The 26,686-nt window shown below is 36.1% G+C and overlaps 1 protein-coding gene across 1 annotated transcript; it reads right to left on the minus strand.

Moving 5' to 3' along the window:
- Positions 1-8,180: 8,180 nt before the first annotated feature.
- Positions 8,181-26,040, minus strand: LOC121858343. Its single transcript, XM_042354749.1, has 5 exons — positions 25,264-26,040; positions 23,202-23,323; positions 22,088-22,218; positions 12,365-12,493; positions 8,181-11,506 (listed from the first exon to the last, which is right to left on the minus strand). Exons 1-5 carry the CDS (start codon positions 25,444-25,446, stop codon positions 8,217-8,219), a joined length of 3,855 nt encoding a protein of 1,284 aa, XP_042210683.1. The 5' UTR covers positions 25,447-26,040; the 3' UTR covers positions 8,181-8,216.
- Positions 26,041-26,686: the final 646 nt, after the last annotated feature.

Raw genomic sequence — 26,686 nt, forward strand, 5'->3', positions numbered from 1 at the left:
CGCGATTTTTGCTTACTATTTCTCCAATTTTGTGGTATTAACTGTGAATATGGTAAAGAAGAATATCTCCAAGAAGCATTCTGGTGATCACATTCCCGGTGATGATCGTAAAAGAAAGGCTATAACCCTTGAAAAGAAGCTCGATGTTATCAACCTCAAAATCACCCTTCTCCCCTATCAAGTTATATTCATATTTTTTCAAGGTAAAGTGTTACATTTACTGTATGATTTCATTATTAGATATGAATGTAACATTTATTTAGACTGTGCTAACCTTTGTGTTAGGCTAACTACTGAATTTTTTTCGATTTCGAGTAGTAATCTGCACCTAACCCTATTTTCTCCATAAGCCCTGTTATTTCTATAACGCGAATTTCTATAACATGATGTTTTACAAGAACACAACTATCGCGTTATAGCAGAACTGACTGTATATACAGACAGACCCCGACTTACGACTGCTACGACTTACGACCGTCGGGACTTACGACCGCCGCAGATTTTTTATTAAAAAAAAAAATTTTTTTTTTTTTTTTTTTTTCAAATGACACGCATTTTCTATACCGAAACGTTTCCAGTTAATGTAGTCTCCATGTATAATTAGAAAATTATGGGGGCCCCATGTGCATTCAGCTGACTACATTAAAGGTAAGTGCTCAGTCACACTGTAACCATTCCTTATTATTTATTACTTTCACTGTACTGTATCCATTCCTCATTATTCATTACTTTTACTGTACTGTATTTCATTGTAGATTATTTATTTAAAAAAAAAAAAAAAATTTATCTTATGTCGATCTTCATTTAACTGGATTTGGGTCCCAACTGGCCGTAAGTCAGGTCTATCTTATATATATATATATATATATATATATATATATATATATATATATATATATATATATATATATATATATATATATATATATATATATATATATATATATATATAGATATATATATATATATATATATATATATATATATAGTATAGTCTGCATTTACGCAGTAAATTGAAACCATGGAGGTCCGCGTAAAACGAGAAACGCGTAAACGAAATAACAGCATACAGTATATGGGATTAATTGAAATAGAGACTGGGCCGACTCCCAAACTCCACTTTTTCCGACACAATACGTACCTTGTAGTAAAAATAACATCATAATTTTATGATGGTATTGATACACACATAATGTCTAAATAAAAAACTACAAATTTAAAGGTGTTTAACACTTACGTTAGTAGAAGAGATGGGTCGGCACACGTGGATGGCGGCTGGTTCCGAGGCAGAGAGCAGATTAGTGGCCCTCCGGTGTATCACTTTCACTACTAGCAGAGGTTTGCAGGGCCTCCCTGAAGAACCCCTCAAAGTCCATACCCTCACTGTCACTATCACTGACTTGGGCTGGCTGTGGTTGTGGTGGGTTGCGGGCGAAGAAGTCCGTAATACTACGTTGACGACTAGCATTAATGTTGTTGTGATAGATCTGGACATACGGCTCCATAATTTTCGATTGAAGGTTATTAGACACTTCATACCGATGATTGACTGGGTCTTTTTTAATTCTTATTTGCTTTATGAAAATTATAGTACTGTACTTGAAATGATTTGAAAACTGAATTTACAGTACAGTACTGAATATAAGATGTACAGTAAAAAACCCATTAATTGTGAACCTCAAGAGGGTGGGTGTTGATAAGGGGAACATTTGAACTTTTAATTTGTGATTGTCTTAATGAATATTTATTTATTTAGTTATTTTTATATACTGTAGATAAAAAATAATCTAAAACCAAGTAGAACTGAGGATACCAAAGATGCAAACTAGCAGCCTTTAGGGCAGAGGGCAAGTGCTGAATCCCACCACAGTACTTACCAAAAGGATGTGCTAAATTACTAAAATTTGGAGGACTTTAAGAACCTTTATTTAACAATATCCATTACTTGTTCCTTACACTGTGCAGCTATATTATTACATCATACAGTGCTATGATATAATGGTAAATCACTTGATACCATAGTATTTACAGGGTATACAAAATCATTATTAAAAATATCTTAGTCTACCTTTTTTGTGTAATGTTACCTATCCGGAACTAGAATTAGCAAGAAAATATATCAAACTTAATAAAAGATATTTGAGGTACAGTAGTAATATCTCCATCAGCCAGAATCCCTCTTAGCTGGAACTCCTCAATAGCAGGAATTGAAATTTGCTCAGAATTTTTCGGGAAAATTCCGGGTTTAGGATAAATTTTTAGAGGTTGAAAAAATCAGGCACGTTTCCTGGAGAATTCCAAAGAAAATTCCAGAAACTCTCTAACGGTGATATCACTGTACTGTTTAAGGTCTCAGATGGTTTTACAATGTATCCATGTAACCAATGTAGCACAGGTATCCCCCGTTTAGCGTTAATTCAATGAGTGATATACAGTGGGGTATGCTATAACGAACGGATCCTACTATGAATATTCCTATAACGAACGGTTTTACCTATAAAATTGAGAATGCTATAACGAACGCAACTCCTACAATGAACGCGGATGAATACGGGACTATTTCACCTGGCGCATGAATATTGTTGTACCGCGACCCACAACAAGAGCGTCAGGCGCCATCTTTGTCAGTGTTTAGGGGTACCTGCATGCTGAATAACACTAAGGTAAGATAAAGTACCGTATTTTTTACATTTTCCACAGAATTTTTTCAGTGTTAAGCGGTTGTATTTGGGGGCCTGGAACGGATTAATCCTATAACGAACGAATGCTATAACGAACGAGATTCTGGAACCAATTACGTTCGTTATAGCATACCCCACTGTAATTCATTTACCAATAATTTTACTTAATGTTAGGTTTTCAGGAACACATCCCATCACTAAAAGAGGGGACACCCGTACTTCATCAATGGATAAAGAAGAAGTTTTATTAAACTTGTTATAGTAGCCTTCATTCAAATTTTTTTTTTATGAAATTGAGAGCATATAAATTTTACTATTATTTATACAATTACACTTATAAATGTGCACCTGAGGGATGAGCATCTGGGAACTTTGAACATGACCAATCACGGGCTTATTCAGAGGTGAGCATACTCCAACATTGCTAAAAGCACATTAACCCCTTCACTATGGGGACATCACTTTTAATATTTTATTTGGCTAACACCAGAAAATTTTATTCAGCTCCGAGGGGACCCTGTACACAAGGGGTTAATTTCACCCATGTGTACTGTGGAAGACCACAACTTTATGGTGAAAACTCCCCACATATAAGGATGAAAGTCACCACCTAGTTCTTAATCACATCCCATTAGATCCCTCTGAGGGTACTGTATTATGATAATGTAGGTTTTAGAAGATCATACACAAACTTCTGGAGCTTAATGCAATACAATGGGCAGCTCTATCTTGTTACAAATCATTCCCAGTTTAAGGGCAAATATCACTGTAAAGAAATAACAATGAAATCTATGATTTCCATTTATATCCTGGAAAGTCCTCTACACAGTTGAAGGCCTCATATGAAGTAGCAGCCTCCATCTCTTTTGTAAATACAGTACAGAACTTCAGTTAATTTGTTTAACATAAGAATATTAGGCTCAATGTTTTTCCATACACCATACAGTACTGTATTAGAACGTGATACATAGAGCTCCTAAATTAACTGACCCCATTTTAAAACTTAAATACTTAACCCTTTCGCTACATTTCCTGAACTTGCCATTTTATTCTAGCTACCCCAGACGATTTTATTCAGCTTAGGGTAACCTACCGCAGCCAAAAGGTTAAAACCAATGTCGATTATTAAACACAAAACACTGTATGTTATATAGATGAAAGGGGTGATTATGGTGGTGGTGTGTCAAGTGTGATTATGGTGGTGGTGTGTCAGGGTGATTATGGTGGTGGTGTCAGGGTGATTGTGGTGGTGGTGTGTCAGAATTGATTGTGGTGGTGGGTGTCAGGGTGATTGCTGGTGTGGTGGGTGTCAGGGTGATTGTGGTGGTGGGGTGTCAGGGTGATTATGGTGGTGAGGTGTGTCAGAATTGATTGTGGTGGTGGTGTGTCAGGGTGATTGTGGTGGTGGTGTGTCAGGAGTGATTGTGGTGGTGGTGTGTCAAGACGGTGTGGTGGTGGTGTGTCAGGGTGATTGTGGTGGTGGTGTGTCCAGGGTGATTGGTGGTGGTGTCCAGAATTGTTGATTATGGTGGTGGTGTGTCAGGGTGATTATGGTGGTGGGGTGTCAGAATTGATTATGGTGGTGGGGTGTCAGGGTGATGATTATATGGTGGTGGGGTGTCAGGGTGATTATGGTGGTGGTGTGTCAGGGGTGATTATGGTGGTGGTGTGTCAGGGGTGATTATGGTGGTGGGGTGTCAGGGTGATTATGGTGGTGGGGGTCCAGAATTGATTATGGTGGTGGGGTGTCAATTGATTATGGTGGTGGGGTGTCAGGGTGATTATGGTGGTGGTGTGTCAGGGTGATTATGGTGGTGGGGTGTCAGGTTGATTATGGTGGTGGGGTGTCAGGGTGATCATTTACTTTTATTTTTAACCTCTTCACCACTGATCAGCTCGTTAGCCGCTTGGGCGATCAGTACCATCTCTGTTGGCAAGTACAGGGCATGAATCCGCTCCTGAATGTACCTGAACCTGCTCCAGTGTTGGTCAAGTCTTGTCTTGAAAGAGCTCACACTCGGTGCCGTCACAACACTTTCTGGCAGATTGATCCAAGAGTTCACAACTCTCACTCCGAAAAAGTTTGCCCTCAAAGTTTTCTGGACCTGTGGCTTCTTCAGCCTGGACTACTTTTGTCAGTCATACAGTATTTCAAACTGGGGGATGAGTTGATGTAAATAATTATATGCATTATGTTATGCCATTACTCCTCTTAATCAAGAATTTGCCACTAGTCACAGAAGAGATGAGGCTTGATCGTGAAAGCATAAACAAACAAACCCCTGCCACTAGTGGTCACAACAACAAGCAGGGTAAACACTATAATGACTCTAATATTAAATCTGCCAGGTTCTTAATAAGCCTCAGATTAACTCAAATTGAGGTAGAATCATAAACAGCATAATTTTGTATTACTGCATAATAAAATTAGGATTGTATTTACTAAGATAAGAAAAAATACAAATTTAAATACAAACAAGCACAGCCTAAATTAACCTAAACCTTAAACTCAGCCTTACCACACACTTGAACAGTACAAAAAAATAAACCACTTATCTCTATATACATGAGTCCAAACCAACTGTACCAGGATACCAGGACTATACTCCATCACCAGCCAGGCTCGTTACCCTTGACGCACAGTGGGGCAAGGGTGACTATTTTCCCTAACAAATACACAACATGGGCTGATTTGCTTCATAATTACACATTATAAATCAATATATATAATATAGTAAACAAATATTACATACAGGAACAAAATAATATTCCTACCTACTGAACAAGCAGGGTAAATACCTCTCAATTACCTCTAAATTCAATATATATATACTATATTTGGTGCCACATAACAATTATGAAATGAGCTTACAAAGCCTCTTTATAAGATCACGATAAGAAATCAAGCCGACTGCATTATTTGTACCTTGAGAAACAGATTGTGCACACTGACACACTTAAACCTTATAAAAACAAGATATTGAAAGCATAATGCCTTGTCTAATGGTAGACCCTGCTGCCATATGGCACCACAAAAATTGTGACCAAGTCCCAGTGAGAAAGGTTAATTATACAAGCTTACTGACAGTTGAACCTAATGGAACAGGCATATCATCCATCCAAACACATTGAAATTTGACAAATAAGTTAATTTTACATTCATAAGCATCTTTCCTCAGTCTAAGGAATAGCTTGAAGGAAACTTTTTAGTGAAGATTTGTATTCTTATCCACGTTTTCATTGTGGATCTACATGATATATATATATATATATATATATATATATATATATATATATATATATATATATATATATATATATATATATATATATATATATATATATATATATATATATATATATATATATATATATACACACACCCTACCCCGACTTACTTACGGATTTATTAACCGTCGGACCTCTACGATCACGCAGAATTTTTATTATTTTTTTTTTTTTCAAAATGACACAGGCATTTTCTATACCGAAACGTTTCCAGTTAATGTAGTCTCCATGTATAATTAGAAAATTATGGCCCCATGTGCATTCAGCTGACTACATTAAAGGTTAAGTGCTCAGTCACACTGATCCATTCTATTATTTATTAATTTCACTGTACTGTATCCATTCATCATTATTCATTACTTTTACTGTACTGTATTTCATTGTAGATTTTTTATTAAAAAAAAAAAAAAAAAAAAAATTATCTATGGGACTTACAACCTGGATTTGGTCCCCAACCCCGTGTAAGTCGGAGGTATATATATATATATATATATATATATATATATATATATATATATATATATATATATATATATATATATATATATATATATATATATATATATATATATATATATATATATATATATATATATATATATATATATATATATATATATATATATATATATATATATATATATATATATATATATATATATATATATATATATATATATAATATTCTACTTAGCGTCAATAGAACCCAGAGGGTCCCGTTAAGGAACAACAGAACATATGGGATTAATTCCATAGAAACCAGCCCACCCCAAACTCCACTTTTGAAGACACATAACTATGTTGTAGTAAAAATAACATCTTAATTTTATGCACACAATTAATACTTATGAGAAATAGAGAAATACAGTCGCCAAGTTAATGTCCATCAAATAATGGACTCAACTCCTCCTCTCACTTTAGTTTGAGGTATTATTTATTACAAAAGAAGATTCTGGTTTCCCACACATCTCCTTGGGACGGTTGGTGGGGGTGGGGGAGGGAGGGACCCCAATCAACCATCTGTTACCCTGTGAAGAATATTTTTTTTATTAACTGAAGATATTTGTTTTAGCTCATAAAATTCATACAAATTACCCGCCAGAATATAATTTACATTGCTGAATTTCACAATTTGATGATCATTTTGAATATAAACATCATATATTTTGCATTAGACATAAAAATTTTTAGATAAAATGTTCACTCTGAGTAAATATGTTATCTTTTGTGCAAAATATATGACGTTTATATTCAAAATATTCCTGGTCTTACAAGGAATCCAGCAATGTCAATTATATTATCCTAACTTTAATCTGAGGTATTATTTAATACAAAATGTTTAATATTTTTTTTTCACCCAACCTTTCTCTTGAAGGAGGATTGGTGGGGGAGGGTTGGACTGACGGTGCGTGTTGGAAGAGGGGGGGGAGGCAGGGGTACTTTGATTGACAGATAGTGTTGTGAAGAATATTTTTTTTTTTTTATTAACTGAAGATATTTGTTTTAGCTCATAAAAATTCATACAAATTCTTCCTGCCAGAATATAATTTACATTGCTGGAATTCTTACAATTTGTGATCATTTTGAATATAAACATCATATATTTTGCATTAGACATACAAATTTTAGATAAATGTTTAATCTGAGTAAATATGTTATCTTTTGTGAAAAATATATGACATTTATATTCAAAATATTCCTGGTCTTACAAAGAATCCAGCAATGTCAATTATATTATCCTAACTTTAGTTTGAGGTATTATTTATTACTATACCTGGTTTCAAAATTTCTCAGAGGGAAGAGCCAGCAGTGTAGTGTGAGAAGAGGAGGAGTCGTGTCCATTATTTGAATGGACATTAACTTGGCGACTGTATTTCTATTTCTCTTAAGTATTAATTGTGTGCATGTACCATCATAAAATTAAGATGTTATTTACTAGAACATAGGTATTGTGTTGGAAAAAGTGGAGTTTGGGGGTCAGCTGGTCTCTATTTCATTTAATCCCATATGTTGTTATTCACTTTGTTGCTTTCACTTTCCGCTGTACCCTAGGTTACATTAACTGCTAAAGTGAGGTTGATTGTGTGAAAAAAAAAAAATATATATATATATATATATATATATATATATATATATATATATATATATATATATATATATATATATATATATATATATATATATATATATATATATATATATATATATATATATATATAAATAATATCAAAATCACTTTTTCATGGCTCACTGTTTTTTAAGTGTTAATTTCCATTTCTCAGCCCAATGATCTAAAATAATATCTGTATTTATCTTTTCAAGTGGAGGGCCCTCCAGTATGATAAAGTGGAATAGAGATACATATGGTGCCCTTAATCTACCATTAACAAGCATCTCTGAGACAGCAAGGTTAAACATATACTGTTCTGTATGAGCACGTAGGAAAGGTAACACTTTCACTTTCTGGTATAATGAAAACAGATGTGGGAATTGCTTACATAATTTTGGTTGAGCTGCAAGATATGTCAAGAGGTCAATGATGCTGCAGTCTGGCTTCTTTTGTGACATAATACACAGTGTTTTAAGACGTTTTAAGTATCGTGAAGCACTTCCTTTTTTCTCATAAGATATAAAAATAAAAATCATCTCTATGTCTTTACATGTCACAAGGTGCAATTTCTTTGTGAAAATATCTGTAAGTTTTTGTTCTGGAATAAGTAAAGAATTTATTACATGAGAGACGTACAAGTCCAGTAAACACAAGACTTTAAATTCATCAGCCTCCTCATTTTCTATGGCATTCAGCTTCTTACTCAATGCACGTCTGAATTCATTAACCAAAGCAACAAAGACTGAGAATGAACATTCCTGTTTAGTGAGCAAATTATATAGTTCAATAATCATTGATATACAATCTTTCACTACTTCCGATCTTTTCAACTCTAATTTGCTAAAAGATAGAGCATCCACATTTCCTGTTTCTTCATGAATCTGAAAGCATATTGTTTTCAGTGCAATAATATTGTTGAAAAAGAAAGACATTATTTTTCTATCCAGCATGCATCCATGGCTATATGGTTCTTCCAAATTTATTATTGCCTCAGCTTCAGGAAACTGAGCAAATTTATTATGTGAAAATTTACAGAGGCGTGTTAGAGTCTCCAAATGAATAAAAATATCCATTAATAAATCAGACTTCTGGAGCCACTTGAGGCATAAGCTTATGGGTGGGTAACGAATTGGCAACTGATTCATCAGAGTCTTCACTGAAGGAGTAGTTGTGCTTCTGGGAAATGTCTGATATAATACCATCTTACTCACATCAATTTGTTTCTTTTGTAGATAAACCAGGATTGGCACTGTAGCTTTTGACCATTGAATTCGGCTACAGAAAAAGTGTTCTTCTACTTCACCTTTCTGGTTTAGCCAACGGATAAGAGCAAAGTCTTTTTCCTCAATGTAAGAAACGCTGAAGAATGGACTCTCAGCAAGAGATTTTATAAGATGATATTCTATGAATTCAGCAATGAGCTTAATCATATAGTTAGTATAATGTTTCTTCTCATGTATTTTTTGAGGACCTGGAAACATACCCCCAGAGCCATCACTCACTAACTTTAATATATCATCAAATGTTTTAAACTTGATGTCCTTTATGATGGGATAAAGGGTTGCAAACAACTTGCTAACAAGTGTCCTCTTCACTATCATCTCCTGATGAGCCGTGTCTTCTTGGTGAAGGCGTAGCTGTCCAGCCACAGAATACACATCAGTGGGAACTTTCAGAGTGAACACTGCATTTTGTTGTGGACTACCCCAATCACAAAATTTGCAGATGAATGAATGACATGTCTCATTGTATAACATCCATGGGAACACTTCCTTCCAAGTATTGATGCAACTAGAAACTTTAGGGATGGTTACATTACTTACTACACATACTTGCCTATTCACTGATATCAAAGAGGAAGAGGCTGATTGACATAGAGTATTTGTTGTTGAGGCAATCCTCTCCAATCCTAAATGTGCTCTCGATACATCTGTTACTCTCACATTTTGTGCTATTTGTGTACAACTTACAGATTTCTCAGTAAAAGTTTTATTTAAACTATCAATAGGTTTCACAGTTTCAGTGATGGATGTAGTTTTGGAAACCATATTATGTAAATTTACCTGGGGATTATGATCACTTATGGCTGTATCCTTTTCACTCTTGCTATCAAAAGAGTTTGTTTCCTTATTTTGACATGTAGTGGTTCCTTTTCCAGGCACTTCAGTAACTCTTGGCTGTTGTCTCCTTTCTTTTCCTTCCTTATTTGTATTTGATGCACTATCAGCAAGGAAAGTAACTTCAGTTATCACTGGAATCCCCATTTCTTTATGTGGTGATTGAACTATGTTAAAATCTTGGGTTTCACAAGCTGTATCAGCAATTGAATCTGTAGCAGTTATAAATAAATTGTTGCCAATGTTTTGAGGACAGACCTCTTGGCTGCTGTTATTTGTTTCTGGATTTTTTACTTTTCCAGTATATTTTGTATTCATAACAGTGCCAATACTTTCAAGATTTGTGGTTTTCAGCCTTTCAGCACCAAATTTTAAGTTCTGAACAGGGATTTCACTCTGAGCATTGGCAAACTGAACCTCACAAGTTGAATTTGTATTTATTTCCTTTTCCTTTGAAGGCAATGCTTTTCTCACAGCAACATCCTGGTTCAACGTTGTGTCTATTGAATTACTAGAAGCTGCTACAAAGTTCAATCTTGTAGTTTTGTTTAAACTACCAACTCTTTGAAAGATGGATGGCACAAATTTGACCTTATTTGCCAAAAAACAATGACTATCATCTCTCTTTCTTTTATGACTACCATTACTCTCACTATTAGGACTACCATTAATCATTCTTTCAGCTTCTCCAGATGCACAGGGTGATGTCTTTGTTTTCTGAGTTTCTGCTGGACTATTTTCATATCCTATCAAGTCAGATATGGTAGATGGAATCATACAGGTGTGTGGAATGGAATTGTCATCTTCAGGAGTTCCCATCTTATTTGGTAAATTCATCTTTGCTATTTCTGGAGACGGAGCCTGACTCACATCACAATGTGTAAAAATAGTGTCTTTGGACAAATTGTCTTCAACAATACTGTAAACATTATTTTTCTTATCCATGACCCCTACTTGTGACTCAGTCCCAACTGACGTGGAGCTTTGTATAATATTGCTTACTGAATCACACTTTAAAAAGTCTGCCTTTGAAAGAGGAGGTCTTTGTACCTTGCTATTAGAGACTGATTTTTTACATAATTCGGTTTCTGAGATTTCATGGGAATTCTTCACTGAATTGGTACTAGTCTGGGCTTCTTTTTTGCATTTCACCTTATTGGTGCTGGTATCACCACATGGGCCACTCACTTTCACTGGGGGTTCTTTATATACACTGCCACAATGCTGGCCCACTGATTTCTTTCCCTTGAAATATGATTTGCTCCAGGAATCCAGTCTTGCCTTACCAGAGAACAGTGTTTCCAAGAAATCTGAAAGAAAACAGTTTATCAAAACAACACAGTACTCCCTTAAAGATAGAGGTTTTAAAGCTTGCGTCCCTCGGAAACTCGAAGATTTCCATGGAAAATAAATAAAATAAATCTGAGGCTGTGTGCCAGGGATCAAGAGGAGTCAACACTACAGGACAGTATAGAACACCATATTTCTCAGGTCATAAGATGCACCCTAAAATTAGCAAGGCATAGTTTGGATTTTTTTTTTGCAGATTTAATAGCCTACTGTACGTACTTGCAAAGCCAAATCACTGGCTGTATGTTATGTTTCTCATTACCACAGTTCACTATCACTTCATGGACCTATTATTATCAAACATTTGTTGGTATTATTAATAAAATGTACCTAATTTAATTCAAAAGGATATAATTATAAGTACAGCGCCTCCCCCGACTTACGACGGGGTTAGGGACCCAAATCCAGGTCGTAAGTCTAAATGGTAGTAAGTCGAAAATGCTTAAGTAATACATAGAAAATCTAAAATGGGTGTCCCTTTTTCTTCTCAGCACCACAAAACACTCACTTTTAAGCTTACCAGCCATTTTAAAGTGAATTACAAACGAAAATTTTGTCTGTGTACTGACTTTGGGACTCGAAAATACGTAATTTGACCAAATTTTGGTACGACTGAGGCAGGTCGTAAGTGTGGGTGGACGTAAGTCGGGGAGGAGCTGTATTCAGAAAATTTGAAGAAAATCAGTCAAAGATTTAAGTTCACATACAGAAATGTAGACATAAATGACAGATGACAGTTAACATCATACCATAATATGACTGCCAAAATATAGGCATATAAAAAGGACAAACTTAAAGGCATTAAAAAATCTGCTTACTTGGTTGAGAGGTACTGGCCCTGAAGTCTTCCTCATTACCTCTGATGGCTTTTTGTAGAAGTCTTTTCCACACCTGTTTCATTGCAGGATTGAGGCCCACACATACTTTGTATTCAATACTGCCTGAAACTACAATAGAGCACTGTACAGACAATCAAAAGTGATAGAAATGAGCAATAAGTTGGGTAAACTATCAGTACAGAATAAAAATACAGATGCAGAAGTAATGACCTCTTTGCACTAGCATGTGTGTAATGTCACCTTGACTGGTGCCAGTGTTCGTAACATGTGAACAAAGCAGAGGGAAGTTAGTATATAAAGCAATAACTCATCGGAAGTCAAGCACGGAATTATTTATTTATTTACAGGGATTCCCCAGCCTAGGGAAGGGTTCCATTTCTGAAAATCTTTCCATAACGTGGAAACATTCTTCCCATAATTATAGTTCCATCATAAAAGTTGAGCTGTGTTCCTTAGGAAAATTTTTGAGGCCCAAAAACATGACACAAGCACATATATGTATGAAATTAGATGGTTTTAACCACATACAATGAGTCATTCATGATGTATCATGATAATGAATTAACAGAACACTCAAATTTTACTTACCAGAAATGATGTTAACTGTTGCAGGTGGTGAGGTGATGTGATCGGAGTTATTGGGAGTTACCTCCTTAAAACATCAAATTTAATGTCCAATGCAATTCCTTTATGGAATTTTTTATCACCACTGCTTTCAGTTGAACTTGATGGCCTTTTCCCATTCATCCTGAATAAGGGTACACAGTAACACAGACACATAACTGAACACATACTGGGAAAGAATTAAAACTGAGCAACGCCACTGTTCTTGTGGGCCTGCTATCATCTGATGAGGTGAGCTGCCTGGCAGTCATCTTGTAGTTACCGCCAGAAACCACAAGAAATAAATTGTATAATTTTGATGAAATATTTTGTTCTATAACATGATTTTTCTTTTAAAAATCTTTACAAATGAACCATAATTTCATAAGGGTGAATACAGTAAACTCTCGATTTAGCGGAAGGAATTTTGTCCGTTATTTTTCCCTCGAATTTGAACTATGTAGTTCGCTAAATCGAGATTAATTTCGTTAATACGCTCACACCTACGGAGACACTTCAGACACATCATATGTACAAAGAAACATTAGAAACCTATTCATGGCTTACCTTAAACTAGGGGGTTTGGTGAATATTTTAAATTTTTTCTATTACTGTATTACCCGACCTTTTCCAAATGATAGTTGCACTCTTTAGACTTTCCACCCCACACCACCTTCTTTCTGAGACTTTCAAGAGACTTTCAGACGAATTTAATGGAATCACACGCAATTTAGTGAACTAGTTCGCTAAATGGAGCGAAAATAAAAAAATGATTCAGCAGAAATTTTGATTGAACGTAAAGAGGTGGCTTGAATTAGTTCATCAAATCAAGAAAATACTGCACAGTCCTGAACACAAGCTAGGGAAGAATTCCAACTGACCAGCACCATTATTATGGTGGTTGCTGGCAACTGGGGAGGTGAGTGGCCCTCTAACTGCCTTGTGACTACCACAGAGAATCTACACAAAATAATTTTTACAGTTTTGGTAAAAATTTGGGATAAAATCACAATTTTTTTGTTTAGTTAAAAAATTTACTAAAATTCCATAAGGGACTGGTTTTTTTGTAACCTGAAATTTTGGTCATAATTTCAAAATTCCGTAAGGGTGAAATTCCAGAATGCGGGGATGCCTGTACAGTATTTAGTTTTTGTAGGTAACTCATCTCCAAATACAGAATGAGAATCAAATGTACTGCATATACAATATAATAGATCTTGGCTTAACATTTCATAATGTTCACTTCATTAATTTCAAATCTCATCTGGTTTTTCATAAGTACAGGTTATAAAAAATGACATTAGAAATAGAAGCCTGAAAAGAGACCATGCAGCATGAAGAGCTGCTGGTGTAAAGTCTGATACCATGGAAGAAATAATCTATAGAGGCTACTCCTACAACTGATAGCCAGGTGTAGTCAGAATTTTTCAAAGCAATATTAATTTGAAATGATGCAACTGAAAATAGTAATTTATGAATATATTATTTTTGTTTTTATAAACTGTGGTTAGAGGAAATAATTATGATAAGATTAATTTTTTATATACAGGTACAGTGAACCCTCGAAGATCCGGACTAAAAGGGGGGGTCCACCTGTCCGGAAAAGACGAATGTCCGAATCTTCCGGCGAAAGTACCAAACGTATAAAAATAAATAAATAATGATATAAAACACCAAAAATACAGTACATACTATCCTAACTACTGGGGTTAGTTATACAGGTGCTCCTCTACTTAAGAACATTCAACTCACAAACTTTCAGAGATACAAATATCATTACTGAAGGGGGTTACCTGCCAGAACAAGTGTTTACAGGTAATGTAGAAGAGACGGGATTATTTTGAAGAAAATTCCAGATAGAGTAAACATTACCTAAGAGGAGAAGAGCGAGTCAGGTTTTAAGGCTGCATTAAAGGGTATAGCTGTACTAAATATCCATAATCTTTTAATTTTTTTACAATATGTTTGGTATCTACAAGAGTAAAGTTGGACTTACACACAAGCCTCAGGAATGTAACTTATTCGTAAGTAGAGGAGCACCTCCAAGACTTTTTCCTGTGAAAAAGCCATAATTTTGAGCAACATATTACTGAACTCACTTTGTACTCAACTGTACTATACAAGGACTAAATTTTTTATCTCTTGTGCAAAATATATGATGTCTATATTCAAGTTATTCGCTATCTTACAAGGATTCCAGCAATGCAAGTTTTATTATGCCAAGTTTAGCCTATGACATTGTCATGGGTTGCGTTAGGCTTACCCACGCAACCAACTCCAAAGTTTGTTTTACCAGAGATAAGACGCCCGGCGAGGCATAACTGGGACATGTATTTTTCAATTAGTGTATGTTAGCCAGCCTTTAGGGGGGTGGGCAGTGGAACAGTGTTGTACTGTTCATCGCTTCACACCCAAAAACCTCATTTTAAGTAGTATCCCCTGAGCCATGGGTTAGTTAAGACGTCGCCTCCATCCTCTCCCTCCTGAAAGGGGGCGGGACACCACACCACACAGAGTCCTCCACGCCACTCCGTCCTGTGAACCGTCGTTGACACGAGACTAAGCGTGTTAACCTAGGTTTGTTATCCCCGTGGAAATATCACGTGTGGATGCCTGGTTGCGACAAGAGCAATCCAGGCTGGCCTATCAAACCTACAGTAAATGGTTAATTAATTCACGCATACAGAGTTCTCCTGCACGACACCCGTCTACCGTGACCATGACAATTGGCGCCCGAACAGGGACACAGACCGCGGATAATTGCACTCTTGTCAGCAGTTTGTACAAACGCATATATTGTACTACGATATGATTACTAGTACATTTGAGGGGACCCTAAGAAATTTTGAATCTGAAGTTAAAGGTGGAAAATAAAGAAACAGAAGAGGACTTGTGATGTTTGCCAGAACCAGCGACGGAGGGCGAGTTCTACCTGCACCCCTGTGGCCTCTCACAGTGATCCCCGAACCTTGAGAGGTTGTGAGACGGACATTGTGGTCAGCAAACCCAGTTCCACATCAGCCAGCTGATTCAGTACGAGGCGGTGGACTGCACACCCAAGGGTGAGTGCCGGGAAGAGTACCTCCACATCTTTGGGGGTCCTCATCAACGGAGGGACCCAGTTCCACCTCAGCCTCCCGATTCACTACGAGGCGGTGGACAGTAAACCCAAGGGCGAGTGACGGACAGATTTACATCTTCATTTTGGTGGACTTCAGCTTGAGGCGGTGGACAGTAGACCCAATGGTGAGTGATGGGCAGAGTACACCCTCACCTTGGGGGCCCTCAGCGAAAGAGGGACCCAGTTCCACATCAGCCGGCTGGAGGAGTCCTTCTCTTCACCACCGGGAAAATTCATTCGACATTGCAGAGCGTGTCTAGGACCTGACCTATGTGTGGGAGTGTCCATATGTTCCGGTCAACTCGAACCTCCACGCATCTGACGACTCTTCAAATGTTATGTAAACCTTTTCACACCTCTCTACATTTGAGAACATAACACGACACCTGTACCACCTAAACAATGTCTACATACCCTACACTACACAACACGTTGCTGTAACATAAATGTAGCGTGTTTACGCTTAGCATGAACTATTGCTCAGGAATTGTCACCCTCACCTCGGAGTTTTCCTCCAGCCTGAAAATCTAAAGTAAATGTTGAGGTTTTCCCTCAGTGGCGATTGGCGACTACATCCCGTTGCAGTGTTAGTGTCACACACACACCACAGTGTGAATGTTGAATTGTGTGTCTGGGCTAGGCATTCTCTTGAGTGTATACAGGTGCTGAAATTTTTATTCTCCGAAGAAAAATTTTTCTTAGTAGGGGCGATTGTCATGGGTTGCGTTAGGCTTACCCACGCATCCAACTCCAAAGTTTGTTTTACCAGAGATAAGACGCCCGGCGAGGCATAACTGGGACATGTATTTTTCAATTAGTGTATGTTAGCCAGCCTTTAGGGGGGTGGGCAGTGGAACAGTGTTGTACTGTTCATCGCTTCACACCCAAAAACCTCATTTTAAGTAGTATCCCCTGAGCCATGGGTTAGTTAAGACGTCGCCTCCATCCTCTCCCTCCTGAAAGGGGGCGGGACACCACACCACACAGAGTCCTCCACGCCACTCCGTCCTGTGAACCGTCGTCGACACGAGACTAAGCGTGTTAACCTAGGTTTGTTATCCCCGTGGAAATATCACGTGTGGATGCCTGGTTGCGACAAGAGCAATCCAGGCTGGCCTATCAAACCTACAGTAAATGGTTAATTAATTCACGCTTACAGAGTTCTCCTGCACGACACCCGTCTACCGTGACCGTGATCGACACGAGACTAAGTGTGTTAACCTAGGTTTGTTATCCCCGTGGAAATATCACGTGTGGAAGCCTGGTTGCGACAAAAGCAATCCAGGCTGGTCTATTGCACCTAATGGTTAATTCAAGTCACGCTTACCAGTTCTACTTGCCGCGACAACCGTCCACAGTGACTGTCAGTGACGCGAGACTATGTGTGGTAACCCAAGAGTACCTTTTTGTTGTTATGGCCGTGGGAAGAAGTTCTTGTGATGAAGCCTGGTTGCAACAAAAGCAATCCAGGCTGGCAGTAAATGTATCACTTGAAGAATTAAGGCTCTATTAAGTCAAACCCATAGTAGAGTAACCACATGTGTCCCCAAGTTGAAAATTCCCTGTTTTAGAAGATTAATTTTATTACAGCGTGAACGTGAGTAAATCATATATCCATGCAAATTGTAAATCATTGTATGGAAGCTTGACAAATAAATGTAAGTGCAATTATCTGCCCGTATCTGTGATCCTATCTCATTATTGCTAAAGGTAATGACTGATTGGTCATGACATAGTATAACCAATAACTTAAGATGGATGTTGAAAATTAAATGAATTCATTAAATCATCATTTATCAAGTATAAATCATGGAATGTCGAGTGGTGGAGTGAACTTCTACGTAGATACGCCATAATCTCTTGTAAGTAATCAGTGTGAAGGTATCGGACTCTACGGTAAGAAATAAGAAATACGACATATTATTATCTTTATATAATATAATCCACTCCTACTACCACCGATCCACCCCAAAACCATGACAGACATTTTATAAGATAAAAACTTTAAGCATAAAACTACCTTCACCCCTGGGAAGGGGGAGGTGAGGTGTTGACAACCAGACAGGGAGGAGGAGGTGGGGGGAGGTGAAGTATTGACCAGCCAGCTAGGAGATTACCCAATGCATAGTTATCAGTCATATAAAGGGAGTTTAAGTTTTTCACTTATAAAATGTCACTGAATTGTCTTGGCAGAATATAACTTACATTGCTGGAATTCTTGTAAGATAGTGATTAATTTGAGTATAAACTTACTATAGTCTGCACATAGTAGACTACTGTATATACATAGAAGAACCCTGATAAATCGGACCAATTGGGGCAGACCCCAGTCCGAAAAATGCGAAAGTCCAAAAAAAAAGACGAATATATGGGATAACATTGCTTATCTGAATTGTTTAAAGAAAATCAGTTGCTGTTATGTTATTACTGCACTTCAACAACTAAGGTCTTTAAGTGTATAAGAAGGTTATTAAAAGAATATTACATCAACAATAAACAATCTGAAACAGAACTCTCTGGGTTAAAAATCAGACATATAAGTCTGGTTGTCAACAACTGTTGTCACCGAGATGATTGTTATTTACTTTAAAGTGTTATATGTAAGTAACCACAGAATTTGTCTTATGAATAAAGAGAAAGCTGTATACTGTACAGTACTATAAAGATAAAAATAAGAACAAATAAGTGTAGGAGTATTGAAGATTGCATGTGGAAGATGAATGTTTATCTGTGAATAGTGGCAGAGGGGAGGGGGTAACATGGGTGGGTGGCTCCCTCATATAATTTAACATCATATGGTACCAAGTTGATAAAATATTATCCTAAAATAATCAGTTTTCCTGAAAAAAGAATCCCACCCTGAACACCATGAGTTATTTCATACTCATTTGTTTACAAAGAGCATACAGCTGATTGGCTTACCACATTGTCTGTCTTCAACACTTAGTAAATTAGTACAGTACAGATAAATACTATTGCAGTGTAATATTACTTCATAAATAATATTGTATTGTATTTATTATCACTTAATAAGTAATATTGTAGTGAACAATATTATGTATCTGCATATACCCTGGTTTATTCATTAATTATTTGCTTAAGCATACAAGTAGCCAAACTGAGCCATAATATAACACTCAAAGGTAGTAAATAACGTTTTTAAGAAGGTATCTTCATATCAAATACTATAGTGTGTTATAGTGACCCCTATTGTAAGCTAGTCTTCAGAAAGCTCTCACACACACATGCATCTTAGGTAGATAACCTTCTCATACATCTTATCCTTTCATTTTCAAATCATATTACAAATTACATACAGTATTGTGTTTTTTCTCTATTTCTGAAGATGTTATATTTATCATGATGAACCATAAACCATAAAGAGGCCAATCAAATGAAAATGCAATACTGACTCAATAAATAAATAAACAAATGCAGCAACACCTGATCAGCCCCATTAATTTATTTATTTATTTTTACAGGGATTAGCCCACCCGGGCACAGGTCACTGACCCACATCTGGGCCTGGGGGGCAAAAATGTAATACCTGTACACTAATAATAATAATAATAATAATAATAATAAATAATAATAATAATAATAATAATAATAATAATAATAATAATAATAATAACAATAATAATAATAACAATAATAATAATAATAATAATACAGGTTGTACCTCTCTAGTCCGGCAACCTCGGGACCTGACCAGTGCCGGACCATGGAAATTCACCCTTTTCCTGGATAGATAGTGACTTGTGCTTATGCTTGGAAGCACTAGCAACACTTTCTCTGCATCATGGTCTCTTTGAAGGGTTAAATGTCGTATAGTAGCATCTCAAATTTCGCGAGTTTTTAATTCTTAACGTATTTTATTGGAACACAAAAAAATAAATAAATAAAAATTTTGACGGCGGAAACTTGAATTTCGACGGGTGTGAACGGCCCGCCAACGTGCAGACGACGTGCATAATCGTGTAAACAGTGTCATTTCTCTTATGTACAAAAGATTCATTATTGTTTATTACTGAATGTCTTTTTTATTGAATTAATGTTTATGTGTGCAAAATGAGCAATACAATTCATTAATAATACGTTGAATATTAAAACACACGAGGAAATGACACAGCATTGTTTTCGTTGATTACAAAACCAGTGACTGACTGGTTCTACATGTAAAACTGAAGAAAATAAGACCTTGGTTGTAGCTGTAGTAAAATTAATATGGTTGTTTTAAGTAATGTTGTTTAATGTTAATAAATGGAACAATAGAAGTAGCTAATGATAATGGTAAAGAAAAAAGAGAGATCGTGTATGTAAATGCGCATGCGCACATGTGAAAACATATCGTCATTACTTTACATAAGAATATGAAAGCAACACTTATTTACTGTTCATATATATTTTAATTAATGTTTCTAAATTTGTTTTTATTGAATTAATGTGTGTGTGTGTGTGCAAAATTAACAATACAATTTGTTAATAATACGTGGAATATTAGAGGAGACGAGACGGCTGCCGGCATTGTTTATGTTAAAGCTTACAAAACCAGTGACTGATTGGTTCTACATATAAAATTAAAGAAAATAAGACCCTGATTTTAGCTGTAGTAAAATTAATGTAAAAAAATTAATTTGGTTGTTTGAAGTACCTGTAATGTTATTTAATGCTAATAAATGGAACAATATAAGTAGCTAACCATTAATGGTAAAAAAAAAGTGAGTGCGCGTATATAAGTGCGCACATGTGAAAACATATCGTCATTACTCTACATAAGAATATGAAAGCAACACTTATTTACTGCGCATATATATTGAAGGGTTAAATGTTGTACTCTGTATAGACAAGCGCAGAGAGAGAGAGAGAGAGAGAGAGAGAGAGAGAGAGAGAGAGAGAGAGAGAGAGAGAGAGAGAGAGAGAGAGAGAGCAGCCGAACTGCCGGATGTAAACAAACCTTAATTTCCCGCGGCTTTTTTTTTTTTTTAAGGGGATTAGCCCACCCGGGCATAGGTCACTGACCCACATTGGGGCCTGAGGGGCAAAAATTTAATACTCCTGTAATAATAATAATAATTCAGATAAGTAAAAAAAAACAAAGCTGCCTATCTACCTATTGGACAAACTAAAATCGTTCCGGACCATGGGAGTTTCCGGACCACAGAATGCCGGAATAGAGAGGTACAACCTGAAATAAAGAAATACAAAAATGAAACAAAAAATCAAGTGAGAAATGATATACTATGTATGTTGTGTCATCAAAGTGGGAAACAACTGACCCTGCAATTGTGTGTAAATGAGGCAGAAAGTCAGATCAGCAGCCTGGGGACTTGGTCACAATTTTTGTGATGCCATATGGCAGCAGGGTCTACTATTAGGCAGCACATTATGCTTCCAATATCTTCCCAATAGTTCTCAGAAGGCCTATAGCAAATACAAGTGATCGCGGGCCCTTTGTGCACGGTGAAAATTTGAAAGCTCGTGCTTGGCTAGCGTGCAACCGCCGTCCGGCTGACAGCGTACAGCGACAAAATGGTTAATTAATGCCTTCCTAAAGAAACCATCGACATGGGACCAGGTTTGTTCTACTCTACGATCTTTTTGCGATTTTTCCACCAAGTTTGATGAAAAACGATTATGCCGTTTCAGCTGCCCAGAACAGTCACACACACACACATGGCTATTCCTATACATGTAGTACATTAGATGATGATAACATTGTACAGTACAGTACAGTATTCAGTAAGTGTGGTTTATTTCATAAGATTTTTATTAATCTTCTATATTTCTTTAAAAAAAAAAAAAAAATTGTATTTCTGGTGACTATTGCATCTAAGAGTCCAAAAAAAGTGAATTCCGACATATTGAAGTCCGATTTATCGAAGTTTACTCTCAAAATATATACTGTACTGTACAGGAAAAGATTTAGAATATGTATCTCAATAGTTACCAAAATGAAGACATCTCAAGAGATTTACCTTTTACTTTCTTCCTTAGGAATATTCGTGGAATTTTCCCATGGCTGTACTTGTATTTGATAAAGGTTTTCCAAAAATTGTTTGTCCAGTTTTCTTCTGTAGATCCTGCTTTATAAAAGGGGAACAGGTCACTGAAAATAAATTTATTTTTAAGAAATGGAAATTTTAATGAAGTACAGGTATAATAAAGTATATACTGTAGTTACACACAAGTGCAATGACACATGTACAGAACATGTATTGTTTTTTTTTTCTTTTTACAACCAATTTCCTGCTTCAGCACAGGATAGCCAGAATCAAGATTAATACAGACTACCTCTCATTATTTTTAAGTCATCATCTGTGTTGTGCTATGACATTCCCCTTCCACATTGTCTTACAATTTACATCCAGATTATGGCACCTGTCTTTCCAAACATCCAACCATCATGTGTGAGAAATTCTGTACATTTATCTACAAACATCATGCTACTCTGCACATTCCAAACATGCATGCACAACTATTTTTCCTGGATATGTCCACCTCCCATCCAATATTTCCAAAGAAATAAATTAACTATCTATGAGAGGTGCCTTACTGAGCATCAACATTAAGATGATAAAATTAAGTCATAACTTTATTAAAATTCTGAAAAATTAGATGTAGAAAAAAGCACAAAGTTCTTAACTCAATTACAGTAACTGTATGAGATCAAAGGTCAAAAGTCAACATTGAAGATTGAACAGTACATTACAGTAGTTTAAATTGCAAGGGGAACAGTATACACATTTGATCTTCCATTCACTTGGATTCAAGCTTTTGGTCTGTGATATACCGATATGTATATGTTACTTTCTTTAGCGAAATCGGTTATTATGCAAAATGCATATTGGTAATTTTGAGAAATAACTTAAAAACAGACAGCCTAATCTAACCAAACCTTATGGTAAAGTTAAGTGAGGGGTTAGGATGGCTCATGTAGACTCATACACAGTTAAGTAGTCTTGTTTTTTTAACCTTCGCTAGCCTGTTTGTAAGTTATTCACAAAATTATCAATATGCATGCCGGGAATTTTGCAAAATAACCGATTAAAAAAAAAAAAGTTACATATTTACAAATTTAAAACTACTCACCATATAATATGCTCAATTTCAGATACTGAAACAAAATTTTTGCTTGAGTTTGCCAAGACAAGAACTACAAGCACTGTAGGATTGCATGGAGGTCTTGGATATGTTGGACACAATTCTTCAAGCTGAAAAAGAAAAACTCGAGATTCATTTCAGACAATTCATAAAATTTCTAAATGTGTAAAAAAAATTTGAAGTAAGGGAAATTAAAAAAATTATAGAGAGAAAGATCCCACTTACTGTAAATTTGGTAAACTACAGGTAGTCCACACTTAACATTGTTTCGGTACTACATCGCTATATTTTAGAGACCAAAAATTCGTTTAACGCCCCGCTGATCCGATACTACATCGTTTTGCGTCATCACGGACTAATTTCTATGGCGTATCACCCTCTGTCGGCTCGGCACAGTCTCAGTGACTCACAACCCCACACCTCCCCTCCTGCCATCTGCCTCCTCTGCTTCACTACCCACCACACACTCACTCACTCTACCACCTCCGCCCAAGGATTTCGGATAAAGGATTGTCAACCTGTATAATTTAGCTAAATATCTTTCTCATCAGAAAAGGTCATCCCAAGAATAATAATGATTATGAATTAACTCATTTAGAATACATCATTACTGTACTTCAGGACAAAATCGGACAGGTTTGCAAAAGCCAATCAGCTGTAACTCTTGAGGAGGAGATGGGGGAATCTCTTCTCAACTAAGAAAAAAAGCACTATACAGTAGTATATTTCGTTTATTTACAATATACAATATTGTACGTGTACAGTAGTTTGCATAAATAAATTCCACTGTATCTGTCCGACTGCAGTTAAGCCTTAGATGTGCGACTTCATCCAGTGATAAGAGAATTCATCTCAATACCCGAAAATCTCTCAAAACCGGAAATGCTTTGCACCTATTGTTCAGGCTAATGGGGATATTACTGTATTTTTACTCAACTAAGGCATCTGGTAGCATACCTCATGAAGTTGAAAATTAAACCAGAAGGGTATAGGATTTGGGGAAATTTCCTGGTGTGCATCAAAGAATTTCTTCATGACAAAAAGCAGTGTGTGGTGATTGATGGCACAGAATCTGCGACAAGCAGAGTACCACATAAAAGTGTGTTGAAACTGTTGTTCCTCCATAAACATTTTTGCAGACACTGCTATGTTATTATGACAAATTAAGAAACATATGGACTGTAAAGTGTTCCAGGATATCTCTACAGTTTCAGGAGTGAGTGATCAAGTAATGAATCCAGGATTTAATGAGGGGGTTCGGATTTTGGGAAGCTTAAGTAAAGTCACGAAGAAAAGTCACATTTTATTTAAATACTGTACTATGTATTAACAGGTAAAGTAATACAACCAAAACCATTTTAAAGCAGTTGCTAATTGACAATACTTGTACTGTACATGAATTCCACACACAGACAACACAATACAGTACTGTACACCATGGCATTATAGGCATAGCTATAAAAAATCACCTTATTAATTAATTTAAACAACATAAAGTAATGAACAAAAGATTGTCGTTATAATGCCCCCATAGCGACCACTGGATTTTTTCACAAACATTTCCACAACTTAGTTTTGCATGTGGCACGCTTAGTGTACATGACACTATTGTAGCACTTTTTTAATCACTTTTATTATTGGCAATAATTTCTATGACAGTAAGTGTAAATAATATTTATGGTTATAATCTCCTAATGAACTTACACCAGATATACAGGTATCCCTCATTTAGCGATAAAAAAGTTTTGACACCCTTTCTCGCAAGGTAAAAATTTGGTTTAGTGACAGCTTGACTCACTGTGGGGAAGAGGTGGGCTGTGAGACAGCATGTTGCCTTAGTTACAGGCAATGAAACTAAAAAAGATGTGGAAATGTCATTACAATACTGTACAATACTCTAATGTAGCTTAGAAATAAAAAAAAATACATATAAAATTATAAAATAAGAACATGGAAATGTGTGTAAAGTGAAGATATGTGTGCAGGAAGTGGATGTAACAGTGCCTTGTGCCCAGTCGTACTCCCAGACAGGTAACAACAATATACCAACCTGATCTGCGACTTGCTGACCGAGATGTGGAGCAGAACTTGCTACTTCATCAGTCTTCAAGAGTCCTTGGGCACAATACTCCAAAAATGATGGTTTCATTCTCACTAAATTTACACGAACTGGCTTCAACAAACTTTGCATAGTCTCACGTAAAGAAGTTTTTTTAATGACTTTCAAAGACATTTTTCTCTAAGAAAATTTAACAAGTTTCATAAGGATTTCATACAACAGTTATTTAGAACTTTCCTGTTCACAAAAATTTGGGTATTGAAGAATTTCCTCACCAAATATACCATACATTTTCTGAAAATAAAAAGGAAAAAAGAATTCCTATTATTGTATTCGTAAAACTAGGCTTAGTTCTATATTTATTAATGAATGAATCCTAGTACTGCATGCCCATTATTCATAGCCTCGGTATTCGTAACCCCATTTATCCGCAATCAATTTATTTTTCCCCATTTCCACTATTCGCAATGGTTTCCCCGTTTATTCGTAAATTCTTACGAGCAAAAATTTTGTACCGCGCGCCTCAACTGTAGTGTAGGACAGCGTGTGTGTGTGTGTACGTATTCCTCCTCCATACGCTCCCGCTTGCCTCAGTCTCACACATGCTGGCGTGTGTTTTGTGTGATCTCGCAATGATTAAGCGACCTGCGAATAAAACTCCCAGCAATGATGCTACGAGATCAAATGTGGCAGTTACGTATATACTTTTTTATGGGGAGTAGCCTACCCAGGCACAGGTCACTGACCCACATTGGGGCCTGGGAGGCAAAAATGTAATAATATTAATAATAATAATAATAATAATAATTCATAGTAAATAAAATATATACATGTAATAAAAATTACAAAATTGAAAATAAAATTATAAATTAATAATAATCATAATGATGATAATAATAATGATGATGATAACAACAACACCACTGTAATAAAAATAATAATAATAATAATAAATACAAAAATGAAAACAAAAAGATAAAAAATGAGAAACAATATAGTATGTATGTTGTGTTGTCAAAAGTAAGTGAAACAATTGAGACCCTGCAATTGTGTGTATATGAGGCAAAAAGTCAGATCAGCAACCTAGGACTTGGTCATAATTTTCGTGGTGCCATATGGCAGCAGGGTCTACCATTAGACAACACATTATGCTTCCAATAACTTGCCAGGCGGTAGTACCTGTTTGGTAGCTGCCTACTACCTGTCTTTCTTTTGATATTATAAATAAGTTTTTCCTTTGGTATTTGATGAGTTTCGAACCCCACTCCCCCCAACAATCATAACGGAAAAAGTTGGATTTTTCTTTTTTTGAGTAAGTCACAAAAAAAAAAATACCAACCAACCAACAAAACCTAACCTAACCTGGTGCACCCCCAAATCTTTCTCTATTTTCTTCCATCAATGTTCCGCCATT

This window comes from Homarus americanus, unplaced genomic scaffold (genome assembly GCF_018991925.1).
Source record: "Homarus americanus isolate GMGI-L3 unplaced genomic scaffold, GMGI_Hamer_2.0 scaffold57980, whole genome shotgun sequence".
In the NCBI taxonomy this organism is placed as follows: Eukaryota; Metazoa; Arthropoda; class Malacostraca; order Decapoda; family Nephropidae; genus Homarus; species Homarus americanus.

Bases quoted from the DNA above. Each gene is read 5' to 3' on its own strand.
- LOC121858343 (XM_042354749.1), bottom strand. From the start codon at position 25,446: ATGTCTTTGAAAGTCATTAAAAAAACTTCTTTACGTGAGACTATGCAA. The intron at 23,324-25,263 runs GTTGGTATATTG...TTTCTTTTTCAG, and splicing joins GTCAGCAAGTCGCAGATCAG to CTTGAAGAATTGTGTCCAAC. The intron at 11,507-12,364 runs GTAAGCAGATTT...GTTTTCTTTCAG, and splicing joins GGCCAGTACCTCTCAACCAA to ATTTCTTGGAAACACTGTTC.